Source organism: Opisthocomus hoazin, chromosome Z, assembly GCF_030867145.1.
Source record: "Opisthocomus hoazin isolate bOpiHoa1 chromosome Z, bOpiHoa1.hap1, whole genome shotgun sequence".
NCBI lineage: Eukaryota > Metazoa > Chordata > Aves > Opisthocomiformes > Opisthocomidae > Opisthocomus > Opisthocomus hoazin.
This window is the reverse complement of record NC_134454.1, coordinates 67,027,006-67,043,417: the sequence shown is the minus strand read 5'-3', so window position 1 is coordinate 67,043,417 and position 16,412 is coordinate 67,027,006. Positions and strand designations below refer to the sequence as shown.

General features: G+C 38.5%; 1 protein-coding gene across 6 annotated transcripts in view; it reads left to right on the top strand.

The window, feature by feature from the left end:
• The window catches only part of RNF180 (ring finger protein 180), a 75,212-nt gene extending 61,509 nt beyond the window's left edge, over nucleotides 1-13,703 (top strand). For 4 of the 6 annotated variants that reach the window (XM_075447309.1, XM_075447308.1, XM_075447304.1 and 1 more), the window contains exon 7: nucleotides 10,270-13,703. In XM_075447309.1, coding sequence (XP_075303424.1) covers nucleotides 10,270-10,472 — 203 coding nt within the window. In that variant the 3' untranslated portion in view covers nucleotides 10,473-13,703. The remainder of the gene's footprint in view (nucleotides 1-10,269) is intronic. The other 2 variants (XM_075447307.1, XM_075447306.1) reach the window with 1 other exon arrangement.
• Nucleotides 13,704-16,412: the final 2,709 nt, after the last annotated feature.

Here is a 16,412-nt window from a genome sequence, read left to right as displayed (position 1 = left end):
CCTTCCACCAGACCAGGTTACTCAAAGCTGTATCCAGCCTGGCCTTGAACGCTGCCAGGGAGGGGGCAGCCACAGCTTCTCTGGGCAGCCTGTGCCAGTGCCTCACCACCTTCATAGGGAAGAATTTCTTCCTTATATCAAATCTAAACCTACCCGCTTTCAGTTTAAAGCCATTACCCCATGTCCTATAACTACATATCCTTCTAAAAAGTCCCTCTCCATCTTTCTTGTAGGCTCCTTTTAAGTAATGAAAGAAAGGCCACAATCAGGTCTCCCTGCAGCCTGCTCTTCCCCAGGCTGAACAGCCCCAACTCTCTCAGCCTTTCATTAGAGGAGAGGTGCTCCATCCTTCTGATCATTTTGGTGGCCCTCCTCCAGACCCGCTCCAACAGCTCCATGTCTTTCCTGTGCCAAGGGCTCCAGAGCTGGACGCAGGACTCCAGAGCAGAGCAGAGGGGCAGAATCCCCTCCCTCGACCTGCTGGCCACTCTGCTTTTGATGCAGCCCAGGATACGGCTGGCCTGCTGGGCTGCCAGCATACGTTGCTGAGTCTCAATATGCTTCTCATCAACCAGCACCTCCAAGTCTGTTTCCACAGGGCTGCTCTCAGTCCATTCTCCGTTGTATGATACGTGTGTCATCAATATACATGTAGAAAACTTAAAAGAAAAACATCTCATGGTCTAGAATGTGTGCAAACTGTGTGTTTAAATCCATGACGCGATCTCACAGGGTACCATGCAGCTTCATTTCTTGGTATCAGTCATCACAGCTATTGCAGTCAGAACAAGGTATGGTCAAAGGGAGGCTAGTTAAGCCAGGGTTTTATTTATTCATAGAGGTAGTTTGCACCCTGAAAAACAAGGACATGCATTTCAATTACTGTGTATTATTTTTATTTCATCTGTATATTATTTTTATTTCATTCAATTTTGAAATAAATTAGTTTTAAAGTAGGAGAGTAGATTTTGCAATAAATCATTTTAAAAAGCTGTTATATGGTGTCCTGCCCATTTGGTACTTAGTGTGTTATGGTTTAGGGGAAGAAAGAAAAAACAAACAAATAATTCACTTAATTACTTAAAAAAATATGCTTGCAGACTGACTATCAAATTTCCTTCATGACTTCCACAATCAAATGACTTTTTGCACTGTGAAATGTGAGATCAGTTACTCCTCTTTTAGTATTCATCCCAGCACATAAACTAGTCAGTTAGCTTGTATTTGTGAGTATTGATAATTATAGAATAATCACAGATGTTTGGACAGAGTATGTTTTCTACGCTCATTCTGCCCTCCCACAGTCCTCTTGCTTCTTGATGCATTTACTTCCAGGGAAATAAACAGCCCAAGATAGAAAACATGCGTTCTTCTGGTTTTGCTTTGAATTTATGGGAGGGACCAGGCATGGCAGTTGTTGAATATTTCTCATAAAATTGGTAAATAGATTTCATATTTAATAAATCAGTGAAAATGTTAGTTGTGCAAAATATTTGAAGTAAAATGTGTATGCATGCATTTAATATGGCTTTTTTGGATTTTATCATTCATTTTTAAAGCTTTCTCTTGTTTACTTTTCCGATAACCTGATTCTTTAATAAGATATACTAGCTAGCTGTGTGGTTTGTGTTTTTATTGGTAAAAGCTGATTTATTAGTCTGTAAAATAGCAAGAGGTAGCTGCCTTCACAAGTTTTTGTTTGGTTGTTTACTTAATATTCAGAATGTTACTGTTAATTTATGGCAGAGACTGTATATTTATGTCTTAAAATTCAAACCAATGGTAGGAACATGCAGAAACTTCAATTATAAATAATCCTCACTAAAATTCAATGAACTGTATGTGAATGGAAAAAAAATCTCATCTTTATTTCTATTCAGAGTAAAACTCTCAGATCTCTTTGTCAAGCATAAAAATTTGTAATTCTGATTGAAGCAAAATTACGGTATTTCAGAGAAGAAAAAATCTTCAAATTATAACTTGCCTCCTCTCTGTCCTGAAGGCCTGAGGGGTGTTAATTTCGGTGATTAACAATAAACATTCCAAAGAAATGCTGAACTCAAGTACGGCTTTTATGTATGTAGTATATAACCTTAAATCCTGGGCTTATTTTGGTTACATATCTCTGTAGAAAAAGTCAGAGAATAGCCACAAATAAAGAAATAGATGGCCATATTTATAATTGTGAAAATAATGTGGAAAGTTAGAGCAGTATGAAATAAACATTTGTAAGAACTTTAACTGCTACAAGAACTGCTGTGAATGATTTTGGGGTTTTTTTTCTTCTTCTTTTAATTGCTAAGTGATTTCTGGTTCATTTGTTCATATTCTTTTCACAGATCCATGTAGGATTTATAAAATTTTAAGAGAGTAGAGATGATAAGCACCAATAGTTATGCTGACACTGATCAGCAGGAAGCATTTTTTGCCTGGTGATTGATTCTGTAGGACTGCAGTTTTTATAAGCTTTGTGCTTCAACAGATTGAATGTATGTCAGTTAGTGGCATTACCACATTTTGGGATTTCTGCATAGTTTTGTCTGTAGCATGATGTTCTTTTTCTTATGTCAAATGCCTTATGAAAGTCACAAATCAAAATGCTAGTTGTAACAGTGGAGAACAGTGGTTCCTAACCACTCTGCCTTATAAAAAGGAGTGCCCCTTATGTAGTCAAATCTTGTGTCACATGTGAAAGGTTTCAGAACAAGGCTTTTTCAGATTTTCACAGTAATCAGTTCCTTTTCTAGATCCTTTGCAGGCAACATGCTTTTGTATCTTGAAAAACAGTTACTGTGTATTCCAGGCTAAATTGCCTGCGTGCTACTGATTATTCGTGTGCAGAAGGGCTCTGTATTGTATGCATAGTGAGTACAATAAATGGCATTTTATGCTTGTGCAAATAACTGTTTACACACAGTTTACCTCTCCGGGACTGTCACAGATTTCAACATTTAAACCAAAAGTCCTGCAAAAATCTTATAGCTAGTAAGACAGACATCATAGTCAATATAAAAATGGTTCCAGATAAGGATTATGTCCAACTTAAGCATATTTTACGTTCAGGTTTTCTAAAGCCCACCTGCTAGCAGAAAGTAGGACTTGGATTTTGGTGATGGAAGAGGATTGGAGAGACGTTTAGGCCATCAAGTAAGTTTAGTCATCCATGGATGTAAGCTGCTGGCAGCCAATGAGAGCCCATGGGTAAAATCAGAAGGACAACAGCAGAGAAATATTCAAAGAAAGCGGAGGGAAAGTGAGAGGAAGGTAGGAGCAGAGCAGCAGGGGAGGTGTGGGAAGATGATTGGACTTTGTAGTGAGAAAGGCCTTGAAAAGTGATCATGGACGTTTTAGCATAGGAGAGCTGGAGGTTCTGGTGAGCATCCTGGGGCAAGAGAAGTCTGGAATTCGAGGGCTCTCTCTAGCAAAAAGAAGGAGACTTTGAGTTCGGAGACAATAGGTGTGTGGAGCTGAAATATCTGAACCAGGAGGGTAGGAAAGTTCAAGCTTTTCGTGCAGGAGGAGAAAAGCTAAAAATCTCATTGGTGATTGAGTTGAGTGGCCTTAGTTTGGGGAAGGAACTGGATGCTTTTGGCATTGGAGTTTGGTGGAGAGCTTGAGACACAGTTAAAGCTTGGGACATGAGATGGGGAGTTAATGGGACATGGCTGCAGGCATTCACTTAGGATAAGTGCCATCATCACATAAACCTCTCTAGCAATATATGCTTTTTTCTTTGTTGGAATTAGAGATCTCATAGCTCATTTTAACGAGCAAATCTTTCAATTTAGCTATTGTATTAGTGTAACCAGAATATGAGGCTGCCTGATGTGCCTATGGGAGAAGGCTGGTGTTTACGCAAGAAGTTCGGGATGATACCTTGTTTGTGAAAGCAGTATGAAAACACTGTATCCTTGAAAAAAGTACAGAATGCTGGAAAATTTCTCCACCCTGTCATCAGGTCTCCAGATGACAACAAATTGAAGGAGCGGTTGGTAGACTAGGTGACGAGACTGCTATTCAGAGAGATCAAGACAGGCTGGAGAAATGGGCTGAAATAGCAAAGCAGATGCTTCCGCAGATAAAATCCTTTTCAGCAGGGCATGTATAAAGAAAATCAGAACAAGCTAGAACATGGAAAATATGATATGAAAGAGCATCTAGCAAACTACATTGGATTGTTGTTGGAATCCCACAGCAGTCTGTGTAGTTCAGAATGTTCATATGTTATTTGGAAAAGTGATACATATACATCGGATAAAGTTTATTAGTGATACTAAATTATTCAGTTCACTGATGATAGTAAATATGAACTTGATAGCTAACAGTTCTCTTGATCAGCAACATCAAGGAGGCTACAGAATGCACTTTCATCAGATCTGTGGAGGACAACAAATTGGGAGGACAGGTTGATGGACTCAGCAGCAGGGCTGCCATTCAGACAACCTAGACAGGCTGGAGAAATGTGCTGAAAGGAACCTTGTGAAATTCAACAAGGACAAATGCTGAGTCCTGCACCTGGGAAGGAAGAGCCCCTGGCAATGAGACAACCTGGGCACTGACGCCCTAGGGAGCAGCTCTCTGGAAAGGACCTGGGCATACTGATGGAGAGCAAGCTGAACATGAGCTGCCAGTGTGCCCTGGCAACAGAGAAGGCCAACAGCATCCTGGGCATTATAAACAGGAGGATAATGTATGAACAGCAGTAGATGAGGGAAGTTTTTGTCCCCTGCTACTCAGGAGACCACATCTAAAATACTGCAGTTTTGCCCTCCCCCTACCCCAATACAACAAAGACAGCAGTAAATTGTAGCAGGTTTAGCAGAGGGACATCAGGATGCTCAGGGGCCTGGGGCACCAGTCATGTGAACAGAGGCTGAGGGAACTGGCTTGTTCAGTCTGGAGAAGGTTAGGCTTTGGTAGCATCTCCAGGCAGCCTTACCATACCTATAAGGAGACCATCAAGAGGACAGACCAGCTGTTCACAGTGGTGCATTGTTAGGAGGATAAGTGATAATGGATATGAGACGTTCAGACTGCAAGTAAAGAGAACACTTTCATCATGAGGAAGACAAGTGGTAGAGCAGTTGCCCACAGAGGCTATGCAATCTACATAATAATAATGTAAATTAGCTGTTGCCACTTAAAGAAAGAGATCTGGGTAATACTGTGATTAGTTTTCTGAAAACATTCAATGCACAGCTATAGTCAAAAGGTAAACAGGAATTATTATTAAGAATATAACAAAATGGGAAACATTATGTCATTGTCTAGATTTCTGGTGATCCCACATCTCCAATTTTGCATATAATTTTAGATTACATCATCTCAAAGAAGGATAAAGCACAGTGAAAAATAATACGGAAATTATGATCTGAGGTATGGAAGCTTTTCCATACAAAGGAAATTTACAGGTTTTCTGTTTGGAAAGAATATTACAGAAGACAGATACAAGAGGTCTATAAAATTATGAATGGCATAAAGATGTTTTAGGAAAGATTGTTCACTGTCTCTCAGAGGCATTCTTGCATTAGCAGTTATGTTAGCTGTAATAGATAGGGCAAACCAATTGGCACCAAGGGCCAGATGTCCATGTTTGCATTTTAGGGAACAGGGGCAACTTACTTCCAATCCCAAGGGCTAAAGGCCCATTAGTGGTTGAAGCATATTACTGGAACACATCAGAGCTCTTGGAGCTCCTCTTCTGGTTTGGTTTCATCTGAAGGGAAATCAATTTATTTGCTGTAAGACTCCTCCACCAAGGGACGCACAGCGCAGTAAGTGGAGGCAATATGAGATCTGGTTCTAAAGTATGGACAGACACTAGTAAGGAAAGAAAGTCCTATCAATACCATTTTAAGGCATTGTTCTGAGTACAGCTTCCAAAGCACTAGGGTCCTAAGTTGGTGGAAGGGCAGATGTGGGAAGGTGTCGGTCTCTACTTGGCTTTTTTATTACAGTCTTTCAGTAGCTCTATCTACCTGCTGCAGCTCAATCAGAAAGAAGAGACTGCGTCAAAATGATCTTGGTACATCTGATTACCTAAGAACACTTGTTCATAGGTAATTTAATTTTACATGAGCACTAGTAATGTAAATGGTTATTACAGCTTGCATAAATGCTTATAAATATCTCAAGGGTGGGTGTCAGGAGGATGGGGCCAAGCTCTTTTCAGTGGTGCCCAGTGACAGGACAAGGGGCAATGGGCACAAACTGAAGCACAGGAAGTTCCGTCTGAACATGAGGAAGAACTTCTTCCCTCTGAGGGTGACGGAGCACTGGAACAGGCTGCCCAGGGAGGTTGTGGAGTCTCCTTCTCTAGAGATATTCAAGACCCGCCTGGACAAGGTCCTGTGCAGCCTGCTGTAGGTGACCCTGCTTCGGCAGGAGGGTTGGACTAGATGACCGACAGAGGTCCCTTCCAACCCCTACTATTCTGTGATTCTGTGATTCTGTGATTCTGTGATTACTCATTTGGGCACATTTTTAGAGTAAAATTTTCCATCTCATATCTAATATTCTTTAGTCATAGCAAAATGAGGTCAGTCAATTTATAAAATTGGGAGAATATTTTAAATTGTTTGTAGTCCTATTTTGTGTATTGCTAGTACCGCAACAGGAGCTTCCAAAAACTTTGGCACAGACACATGCAACAGGTGTGCCTGTTGATGCTCTGGTGAAAATCCTTTTTGATTTGCACGCTTTGGTGAGTATAAAAGTGTGATTTGCACGTAACATTGTTTTTGTTATCTAGTAACAGGTTTCCACTTAACAGTCTGCCAGACTCCGCTGGCGCTGTGCATGCATATTCATGTGATTTGAGTGCAAGTTCTTGTTCAGAATATAGCAACACAGGCATCCACAAAAAAAGTGATGTAAAATAGATATTTTAACAAATCCATGCCTGTGTAGAAATTATTAAGGAACTGTATTGATCAGATAAGATAGGGTTTCTTTTTAAAAAAGGAGCGAATACATTAGAAGTGATTTGAAGCTCCCTCAGCTATTCTGTTTTGTAATTCAGACCCATGCTCCATGTTGCTGTACAGTTTTTTAGGAACTCTACAGCTCTCAGTTTTTATCTACAGATGGCTAGAATCAAACGCAGAGGCATGGCTTATTCCAATCTACCTGAGGAGAGAGAGACATCTGAAGGTATTTTTCATGTCAGAAATTATTAAAGATGGTAGTAATAGAGTCTGCAGTAACCTTTGTGCATGATCATACAGGGTTTCTAAATCTGATCCTTGGTTTCAGTACTGTGCCCAAGTTTATTTGGCAATATACTTCAGGAAAAAGAAAGAGTTCTCATTCTTGGTTATCCTGTTCAGTCATAGAATTCAGTTTATGTAATAGTCCTACTGTTGACATTTTCAGCTGAAGCTTAATCAATTTATAGTTGGTAAAAAAGAGACTACTTCAGCAACAGAACTGAGATCTATTCCTCAAAACTGTCTGTCAACTTTGAAGAGCTTTACTCACATTCAGGAAGCCACGGGGATTATGCGTGTGTATAGTAAGCAGTTCCTGATTGTATACGTACTTTTAATACAGCGCCAACAATTTTTCTGTGGCTTTCTATAGGAAGAGCAATTAGAGAATAGTCAGTTTCCTATACTGAAACTGCTCTGCTTGAGTGTGAAATGATTACGTTACAAAGTCTAATCTGTGATAAACTCAATGCAGGTTTGCTTAAGGTGAGTTGCACAAACATACAAATCAAGGATAACATTTCTCCAAATCCTCTAGAAGGCAAGGACTACCAAATCAGACCTAATGTAGCTACATGTTTGCGTAATTCCTTGATTATCCCTGTTGATCCAAAACCAGCCTCTAGCATTTTATGTTGTATTTACTTTAAGTATAGAAATAAATAAAAAGAAAGCATGGGTAGCAGTCTTGACTAAGACCCTCCAGAGAGGATAATATATACTAAAAGTCATGTGTAAAAGGTGAAGTGAATGATATAGCATTAGTGATTAAATTAATGCCATTTGCAAATTAAATTTTAAAAGTAGAACCTAGCAACATAAATCCAGGTTTCTAGCTGACAATATTTAAAAAGAGTTAGAAAAGAAAGTAAGAAAAATATGCATCTGAAATTGAGGTAAGTTTTTAAATGAGCATTTTTCAAGTAAATTACATCTTGGCAGAAAGATATTTAAGGAAGACTAACGTTTTCCAGAATTTTGTTACAGAATTACTCATTTTATTTTTCAGTAATGAAAGTCACTGTTTTAAATTAACATAATTTTAAATTAACATAATCTAAAGCATAACATAAAGAAAAGGGGGTCCACATCATACTTTAAATAGATCTTCAACATCTTTAAGCAGATTCTTAGCTCATGCACTTGCATAAAATTTTGTGGTATAAAAATCCCTCAAATATTTTAATTTCTTTTTTTCCTACAGTCAGTATAGCCTATTTAGTGTAGGGCAAATCTTAGCCCACTTGAAGTCATTGAAAACCATCATAAAAGGTCATCACTCTCTGGACTAGTATGAAGATTTCATGTACAGTCTACAAAATAAGACAAATAATGTTAGAGAGATTCTATTGTCTACAGATCTGGAAACTTTGTACATGACAAACTGATCCAAATTGTCATTAAAAATTAAAAGTAAAAAGAAGTGCAATAATATCATAATGTCTAACCATGGGTGATTCTCTAGGGGAAGAATTTCTGTGTCTCAGTAGTCTAGTCAAATTTCTAAATCAGCCAGTCATTGAACGAATACAGGAGGACCAGTTTACTTACGTAATTTGCATTCAAAAGGTCTCTGATGTACTGTCTTAAAAAAGATAGCAAAGAAAGAAAATACTTTTCTTTGGAAGGTATGGAAACAATTATGCTACAAAAGTTCTGGGCAAAATATTAATTCAGAAAAAAATGCAAAGAAACAGTCAATATCCACCGCTGAAAAGGAAAAATACTGAAATACCAGCAAAGTTCTGTATTAGGACTTTTTAAAAAATGTGTTTCTCGGTTATCTTGAATAAGGTCTGAGAATGTTAAGATGAAATTACTGGCATGTGAACACCAGTTATTCACAGTTATTTATATTAGTCAAAGCCAGAAGACTGAGGAACTTTAAGGAAGCTTAATTAAGCTGGACTGTAAGGCAGCACAGTAATAGATTACAACTGAGGAACGCACACTAAGGCACACTGGTGTGCAGTGGTGCACAGTGAAGGGGACGCTTCCTACCCACCAAAACCCAAGATGTCAGTGCAGAGGAGAAGAGTCTAGGCAGCTCAGCAGGGACCTCTTTTCCAAAACCCAAGAATGCTTCATAAAGATTGAAAGTTACCTGAAAATGGAACAAAAATCCAGACCAGTACGACAGCATTCCTTCCTTGTCCTTCGTCAGAATGGGACAGATATTCTGCCTTTGCGGCACTGCTCCCAGCCTTCTTCCTGTGCCACAACCTGCTGTCCAACACAGCTGCACGAATGCTTCTCTAACCTCGCATCTTGATATATGCAGGAACTATGCTCCTATAGTACTTCTATAGAAGTCAGGGAACGGATGAAGAGGAAGCACCTTTTGGCAGGACCCCACACTCAGGCCATTCTTGGAGTCACAGGATTTTTAATTCCAGTTGAAAGGCTGTGTTTGCATCTGTCTGTATGTTTTTAAGGTATTATCAGCATACAAACAGTAATTTAAAAAATTAATTTTAACCTGGTGTGTATCGTATAGAGACATAATACTAAAGCAAGCAGGATTTATTTAGAAGAGTGTTTTGAAAAAAAAAATCAAATACTAAAAATAGGTATTCAGTTGTATTTGAGCTGTTGAACTATTAGTACACACACAGATGTGTGTCGATTACTGAAGAATTCAGATGAGTAGACTTAAAGAATCCAGAGATTAGTTACTAAAGAGATTAGTTACAATATATGGAGCCTTTCATTTCTAGATCACTGAATCAAATTCAGTGGAAGAAGTCACCAAGGGAAAGGTGTTCACAGGTCTGGATAACATAAGCAGATAGCGTTACTTTACTATACTAGAGAGTGCCACTTCCAATCACATGTGTTATTTTCAAGACATGGAAAACAGGGTTACTTTTTAAATCTCTCAAAATCTAAGTCCACAGAGAGCTGCTTGTCCAGCAAAGTGAGGATAGCTGACAGTGAGGTGTCAGATTTCCTGCTTCCGTACATCCTGTAAATAACTGGCAGAAGAGCGGTTACATTTTTTTTCTTTTTACACAGTCTGGTTGCTTTTATGAAGACTTTTATCTCCTAGTTTGTTTTTCAGCAGGTTTTCAAAGACGCTCAGATACTGTAACAAGAAGGCATTTCCCACATGCTGCTCACAGGATGGACTACGTGGACTTTGAGGATGATAGCCATGGATGGTGGTTTGATATGGACATGGTGATAATCTACATTTATTCAGTCAACTGGGTAATAGGATTTATTGTGTTCTGTTTTCTTTGTTATTTCTTTTTCCCTTTTTAGTCTGTAGTAGTCACGGTTAAGGAAAACAGCAGTCATGTGAACCACAAGAAAGTGAAGAGAAAAAACCTGAAGAAGGCAAAATGTGTGTTTGATATTGCATTTTTATCATTCAGAATTGTAATAGACTGCATCAAGCATGCTGTGAGGCTATTTAGTACTTCTGCTATGTGTGAAAAAGTACTTGAGTTTAGTTCGAAATACAATGTGAAATCCAGATCATACTCCATTCAGTGGGCGTTTTCCCTTGATTTTGGTGGGAAAAGGATTTACCTCTAATGTATAAAATAACTTCTCTGTAGAAATATAGCATACTGCTTGTTCTGTGTACTGCAACAGAATCTAATCTGTAGAGTCATTTAGGGGTTCGACTCTATGTTGACACACTTTGCTTGCTCATTGGTGCTTCAATTTCTCATATATAAAAGCAATAAAGTTGCTTCCCATTTATAGTTAGATCTTTTGGGAACAGGGGATTATAAGCACTACAGTGCTGCACCATGCATTATATAGACATAGGTCAGAAATATTTTAATGGTATAATCCAAATCCTGGATAATTTTGACAATAGATAGACCTATCAGCATTCTACTGTGGAGATGTGCTGTACTCAGTGCCTGAAATTTTGAGCCTATTAAAGGGAAATGATGACACACAGTGTGCTGACAGTTCATCTTTTCAGCAAATGGCAATGAGAAGGAATCAGCTAACAACCCCAAGCTCTGCACGTTAAAGGGACCATTTTTGTGCAGATCTCCAGAGTAGCACTGTACCTTTTGTTACCCATCCAGATAAGTGTGTTTGGATCCATCGAGACAGCTAATGGAGGGCAAGCAGCAGGCTTGCTGGCTATGATGCTGTGAGACACTAACCCCAGTAAATACTGCAGAAAGCAGTCTTCAGTGTAAGAAATCAGTGTAATTATTGAATTGCTGTAACAACTTGAGGATACTCTCAAGTGTGGGCTCATCAGGACTATGTGTCTCCAGGGAGATCACGTAAGAGGACACAATATTTATTTGCACCTTTCATGTGAAACAATTCTAGAGCACTTTATGGTTATTCTATATATAGATTGCTGAGTTACGGTACCAAACTGCAGCCAGTTCAGCAGTCATTCCATACTTGCTGCCTTACGTGGTATTTTCAGATGAAAGTGAAAGAGCATCTATTAAATTATGAAAAGGATATTAGAAACTGTTGTGGAAATCAGGTGCTGAAGGATAGTTCAGGAGCTTACTTTTCAGGAAGGTACGTGGACGTTTTTATTTCTAAGGGCATGACACTGCAAAGTACATTGTGGTTTCCTCTAGAAAAGCATGTGAGTGTATGCATGTAGTCCCTCCTGTATCAGGATTTGTGTGGGAGACCTGTGTTTTTTCAGTAGGTGGTGTACTCCCCTGTTCTAGCAGAGAACAAGGAGAAATGTGTTGTGGAAGGTGCCATCTGCCAAATGTGGTGGAATGGAATGAATTCAGGGGTTTTATTCAGCATGTGCTTATGCTTCTTTACTGGAGCAGGGCCAGCGTGGTCAGTCTCTTACAGGCTATAAAGTGATCAGGACCAGAAACTTTCACTTAACCTGAAAAACAGCAGTATATCAGCTACTAATATTTAGTTTTCTTACAGGCTGCATAAAATAATCTTTTTGAGAATATATGTGTAAAATTAAAAATTACGAGTCTAACTGTGTTGATTGGACTAAATAACTTTTGCCATCTTTTTTTGATATATGCAAATTTAAGTAGATATAATAACTGAAATGCACCATCACGTAGTCATGGTTGTGACAGAAATGCATTTTCTGTAAGCACAGTATATCTAGTTACTTTGTCTCTACCTAAAGACCATTGGCTCTATTACGAGTGGCATTAGGCATAACATTTTAAAAGCTTTAAGGTTGTAGTAAAGCACATGGTGAATTTCCCTTTTTATATTGATACAAACAAGTCTTTTATAAGCTAGGCTTTTTAGGTCATAGACTCATATTTTGATACATGCAGATTTGCAGGTCTGTATGCCCAAATATTGTGAATGATTTTAACCATTTTTCTCATCTATGCCAGGACTGGAGTTGTAACTGCAATTTTTGTTTTTGTTTTGTCTCTCTAATCTTATGAATTTACTGCTCCTATCTCAGCAAAGAGAGGGACTGATTCACCTGTTAAGCCAAAATTGCTTCTACCTTTTGATCTCAGAAAATACTAAAATAAAAAGATCTCATGAAAAATTACTTGAACTTAGCTGACATAGTCTGAAATTGCAGTAATAATGTTATTTAAAACTATTTAGCCAGTGTATCTGATAAAACAATATCCTTAAGTAAATATTCCATGATATATTGAGAGGGTACAAACATAGTATAGGTACTAAATAATTACATATGAAAGAGTTAGTTACATCGTTTTTAATAGCACATTACCATGGTTTTATTCTGAAAAAGGCAACAAAGGAGAGTAAAAATCCAATGTAATATTGGCCCCTTTTGTATATTTACAGCAACAGTTGAGGACTGAGGGTAACTGCATTTTCCTAAATTTAGTAGGAGTGACATTTTTTTATGGCATTTCTGACAGTCTACTTTTCTTTGAGGCCTATACAATAAACTGTTTTTTGGGCTATGTTGTTTTACTTTATATCAGTTGTTATTAATTCCAAGGGGACCATTAGTTTTAAAAGATTACCAATGTACAAAGTGAAGACTGTTGCAACTCTGAGAGACATCCTCCGTAGGAATACACCTAAAAGGCATAGAATGGAGGTACTTTTTTTTGTCCTTTATTACTTCTTTGAGATACATACTTTTGTAAAAATACAATAACAGTTCAAAGGCTCAAATTTGGTTTTCTTTGAAGTCTGCCTGTATAATGCTTTTGATATTTGTGGGAGCACAAGTAGGTCCTTTGTAAGTAGTTCTCTGGTTAAACTGATCCTGCTCTGCAAGCTTGTCTTTCTTACCTACAGTACTATTAAAATACTTACAATAAACATTGAGTTGTTTCTAATATTTTGTAGTCATTTCACTAAATTCTGCTTGGTGGAATTAAATTTTAGTATTTTTTTCATAAATGTCTTGTTTGTTATCCTGTCTATTCTGTTTCTGCTTGAGGTGCAGCTAGGGTTTGTTGAATTTTTTATTACTGTGATTAACTCTTTTCATACTAGTGGCCTGTTACCTGTTTCAGTACTTTCCAGGAAATGGTCAGCTTTGTCAGAAATCATATTGGGGTAAAGTGTGGATCTTAACACATTCTGATAATGAAGAATACTCAGCTGGTGCAGTTAGTCCAAGCTGATTAACTGTCGAAGGCAACAGAAATCCAGGACAAGACTAAGTTTGGCTTTGACAGACAAAGAGACTTTGTGCACACTCAGCAGTGTATGAGTTTCTTACCTAACAGTGGGTATGTTTGTAGCTCTCCTACCTCCCAAAGGTCCAGTCATCTTGCTTCCCTCACACAATTTAAAAAAAAATTCCCAAGCAGTACCTGCACAGGGAGTAGGTGCTGTTGAAGCACAACAGATGCTTTCACAGAAGTGTACCTGCCCACACAAGCTGAGATCTAGGTTATTACAGAATCATAGAACGTTTTGGGTTGTAAAGGACCTTACAGAGCATCTAGTTCCAACCCCCCTGCCATGGGCAGGACACCTTCCACCACACCAGGTTGCTCAAAGCCCTGTCAGACCTGGCCTTGAACACTTCCAGACGTGGGGCAGCCACAGCTTCTCTGGGCAACCTGTTCCAGTGCCTCACCACCCTCATAGTAAAGAATTTCTTCCTTATATCTAATCTAAATCTTCCCTCTTTCAGTTTAAAACCATTAGCCCTTGTCCTGTCACAACAGGTCTCTCTCCAACTTCCTTATACGCCCATTTAAGTATTGAAAGGGTACAACAAGGTCTCCCTACAGCCTTCTCTTCTCCAGGCTGAACAGCCCCAACTCTCTCAGCCTGTCCTCATGGGAGAGGTGTTCCAGCCCTCTGATCATATTTGTGTCCCTCCTCTGGACCCACTCCAACAGGTCCATGTCTTTCCTGTGCTGAGGGCTCCAGAGCTGGATGCAGGACTCCAGGTGGGGTCTCACCAGAGAGCAGCAGGGGGGCAGAATCACCTCCCTCAACCTGCTGGCCACGCTTCTCTTGATGCAGCCCAGGATACGGTTGGCTTTCTGGGCTGTGAATGCACACTGCCGGGTCATGTTGATTTTCTCAAGGCAGAAGGTAAAGGCAGGTTAAGCCTTTACCAGTACACTACGTACATACCTGAAATATTTACTGTATGTCAGGAACAGCATTACCACAGAATAATGAGATGGAAAAGGATGATGAAGAAGAAGACTTTAGGTTTATTTTGTCATTTTTAGAGAAGAGCAGTGCTGGTAACATGAACCTCTAGGAGGAAAGAATCACAAGAAATCTGGTTGTATTATTCCAGTATGAGTCATCCTACTGTCAGAAATAGATATTCAGAATTTATTATTTAAAGTTTTAATTATTATTTTGAGTTTAAAGTCAAAAAAAATTTTTTTTACAGGTAGAAGTTTGAATTTATATTTCCAAAAGCACCTCCTAATTTTTGGTGCCTCAGTTTGGCATGCCCAGCATGATGCATTCCTTCTAAAGAGACCTGATGCAGAGCTGAAGATGACCTTTCTCCAAAATAGGTTCTTTAGGATATCTCATATTGGGAGCCAAAGCCTAATAAACTTTAAATACACCTATTTATGATGAACTTTGGCATTAATCCAGATCCCAGTGGAATCAATGGGAGCTGTCATTGTAAAGATCTAGTTTCTCATATGTATCTACAACTGGATTTTCGTCTTACAAACTTTTTACATTACTGTCAAAGATATGATGGAATTTCTGAAATGAGTTTTCATAATTTCTTGTGGCACAAACAGTTCAAATTTTATATTTACCTACTTAGGATTACCCTATGATTAGTAAACTAAGCCTCCAATGTCTTAGACTTGTTAGGATTTCTTTGTTGCTGTAATGTAATCCTGGAAAATACACACTATCAAAATTCACTTGATAAAATAACTTAGTTAAAAATAAGTTATGTTGAAAACAATAATAATAGTCTATTTCATTTTCCATCAAGCATTTTCTTCAGTTAAAATATTTCTACATTTTTTGTAAGACATTGAAATGTAATCCTATTTGAAAGTTCTTTCCAGTGTTATGCTGTGGAAGTTTAACCATAAAATGTGATCTAAAATTTAGGACATTTCAATTTTTGCTTGTTTCTATTTTTAAAGAATGATTTCTTATTTTGAAAAAAAAATAAAAGTGTTCCTAAAAGAAGACCGAAGGTATGTGTAATTCCGTATTGTGATTTCACTAAAATTTTTATTACAGACAGATCCTACAGGACAAACTTCATCTCTGATACAGACTGGAGAAAATGTGCTGAATAAGCTGATAAATTTGATCTGATGAAAGCTTCTAGGCAAGACAGTAGATTGGTACTGTAGAACAAAAAGCGCAGGGCTCAGTTCTCAAGCAAAGGCTCTCAGCAGGGCAGAGCGAATGGCTTTTCTTGCCCTTTGAATGCTGATACACAGTCTCCACTGGCACTTTAGGGTCAGCTTTTGTTCTCTAATGCACAGGTGTGCCATGCAAGTCCTTGGGAGCTATCCAGGGCATCTGATGGCAGACATTGATTTTCCTTTTCTTCTTCATTAAAACATTCCTGAATATTGCCAGCTTTCTTAAGGTCTTTTGCTTGACCTGTGGCTGCTGAACGTACCCAAAGGAACAAGATGACGCACTATTATTTTTCATTATTTTTTGCCCTTTGGAACTGCTCTTCCATTTTAATCAGTTGATGTACTGAGGCATGACACACTCCCCTGAAACTCTGAGCTTATACCCAGGTAAGAATCTGTGAACTAATTTGTGAACTATTTTACTGCCTTTAGTGAAAATTGTGGC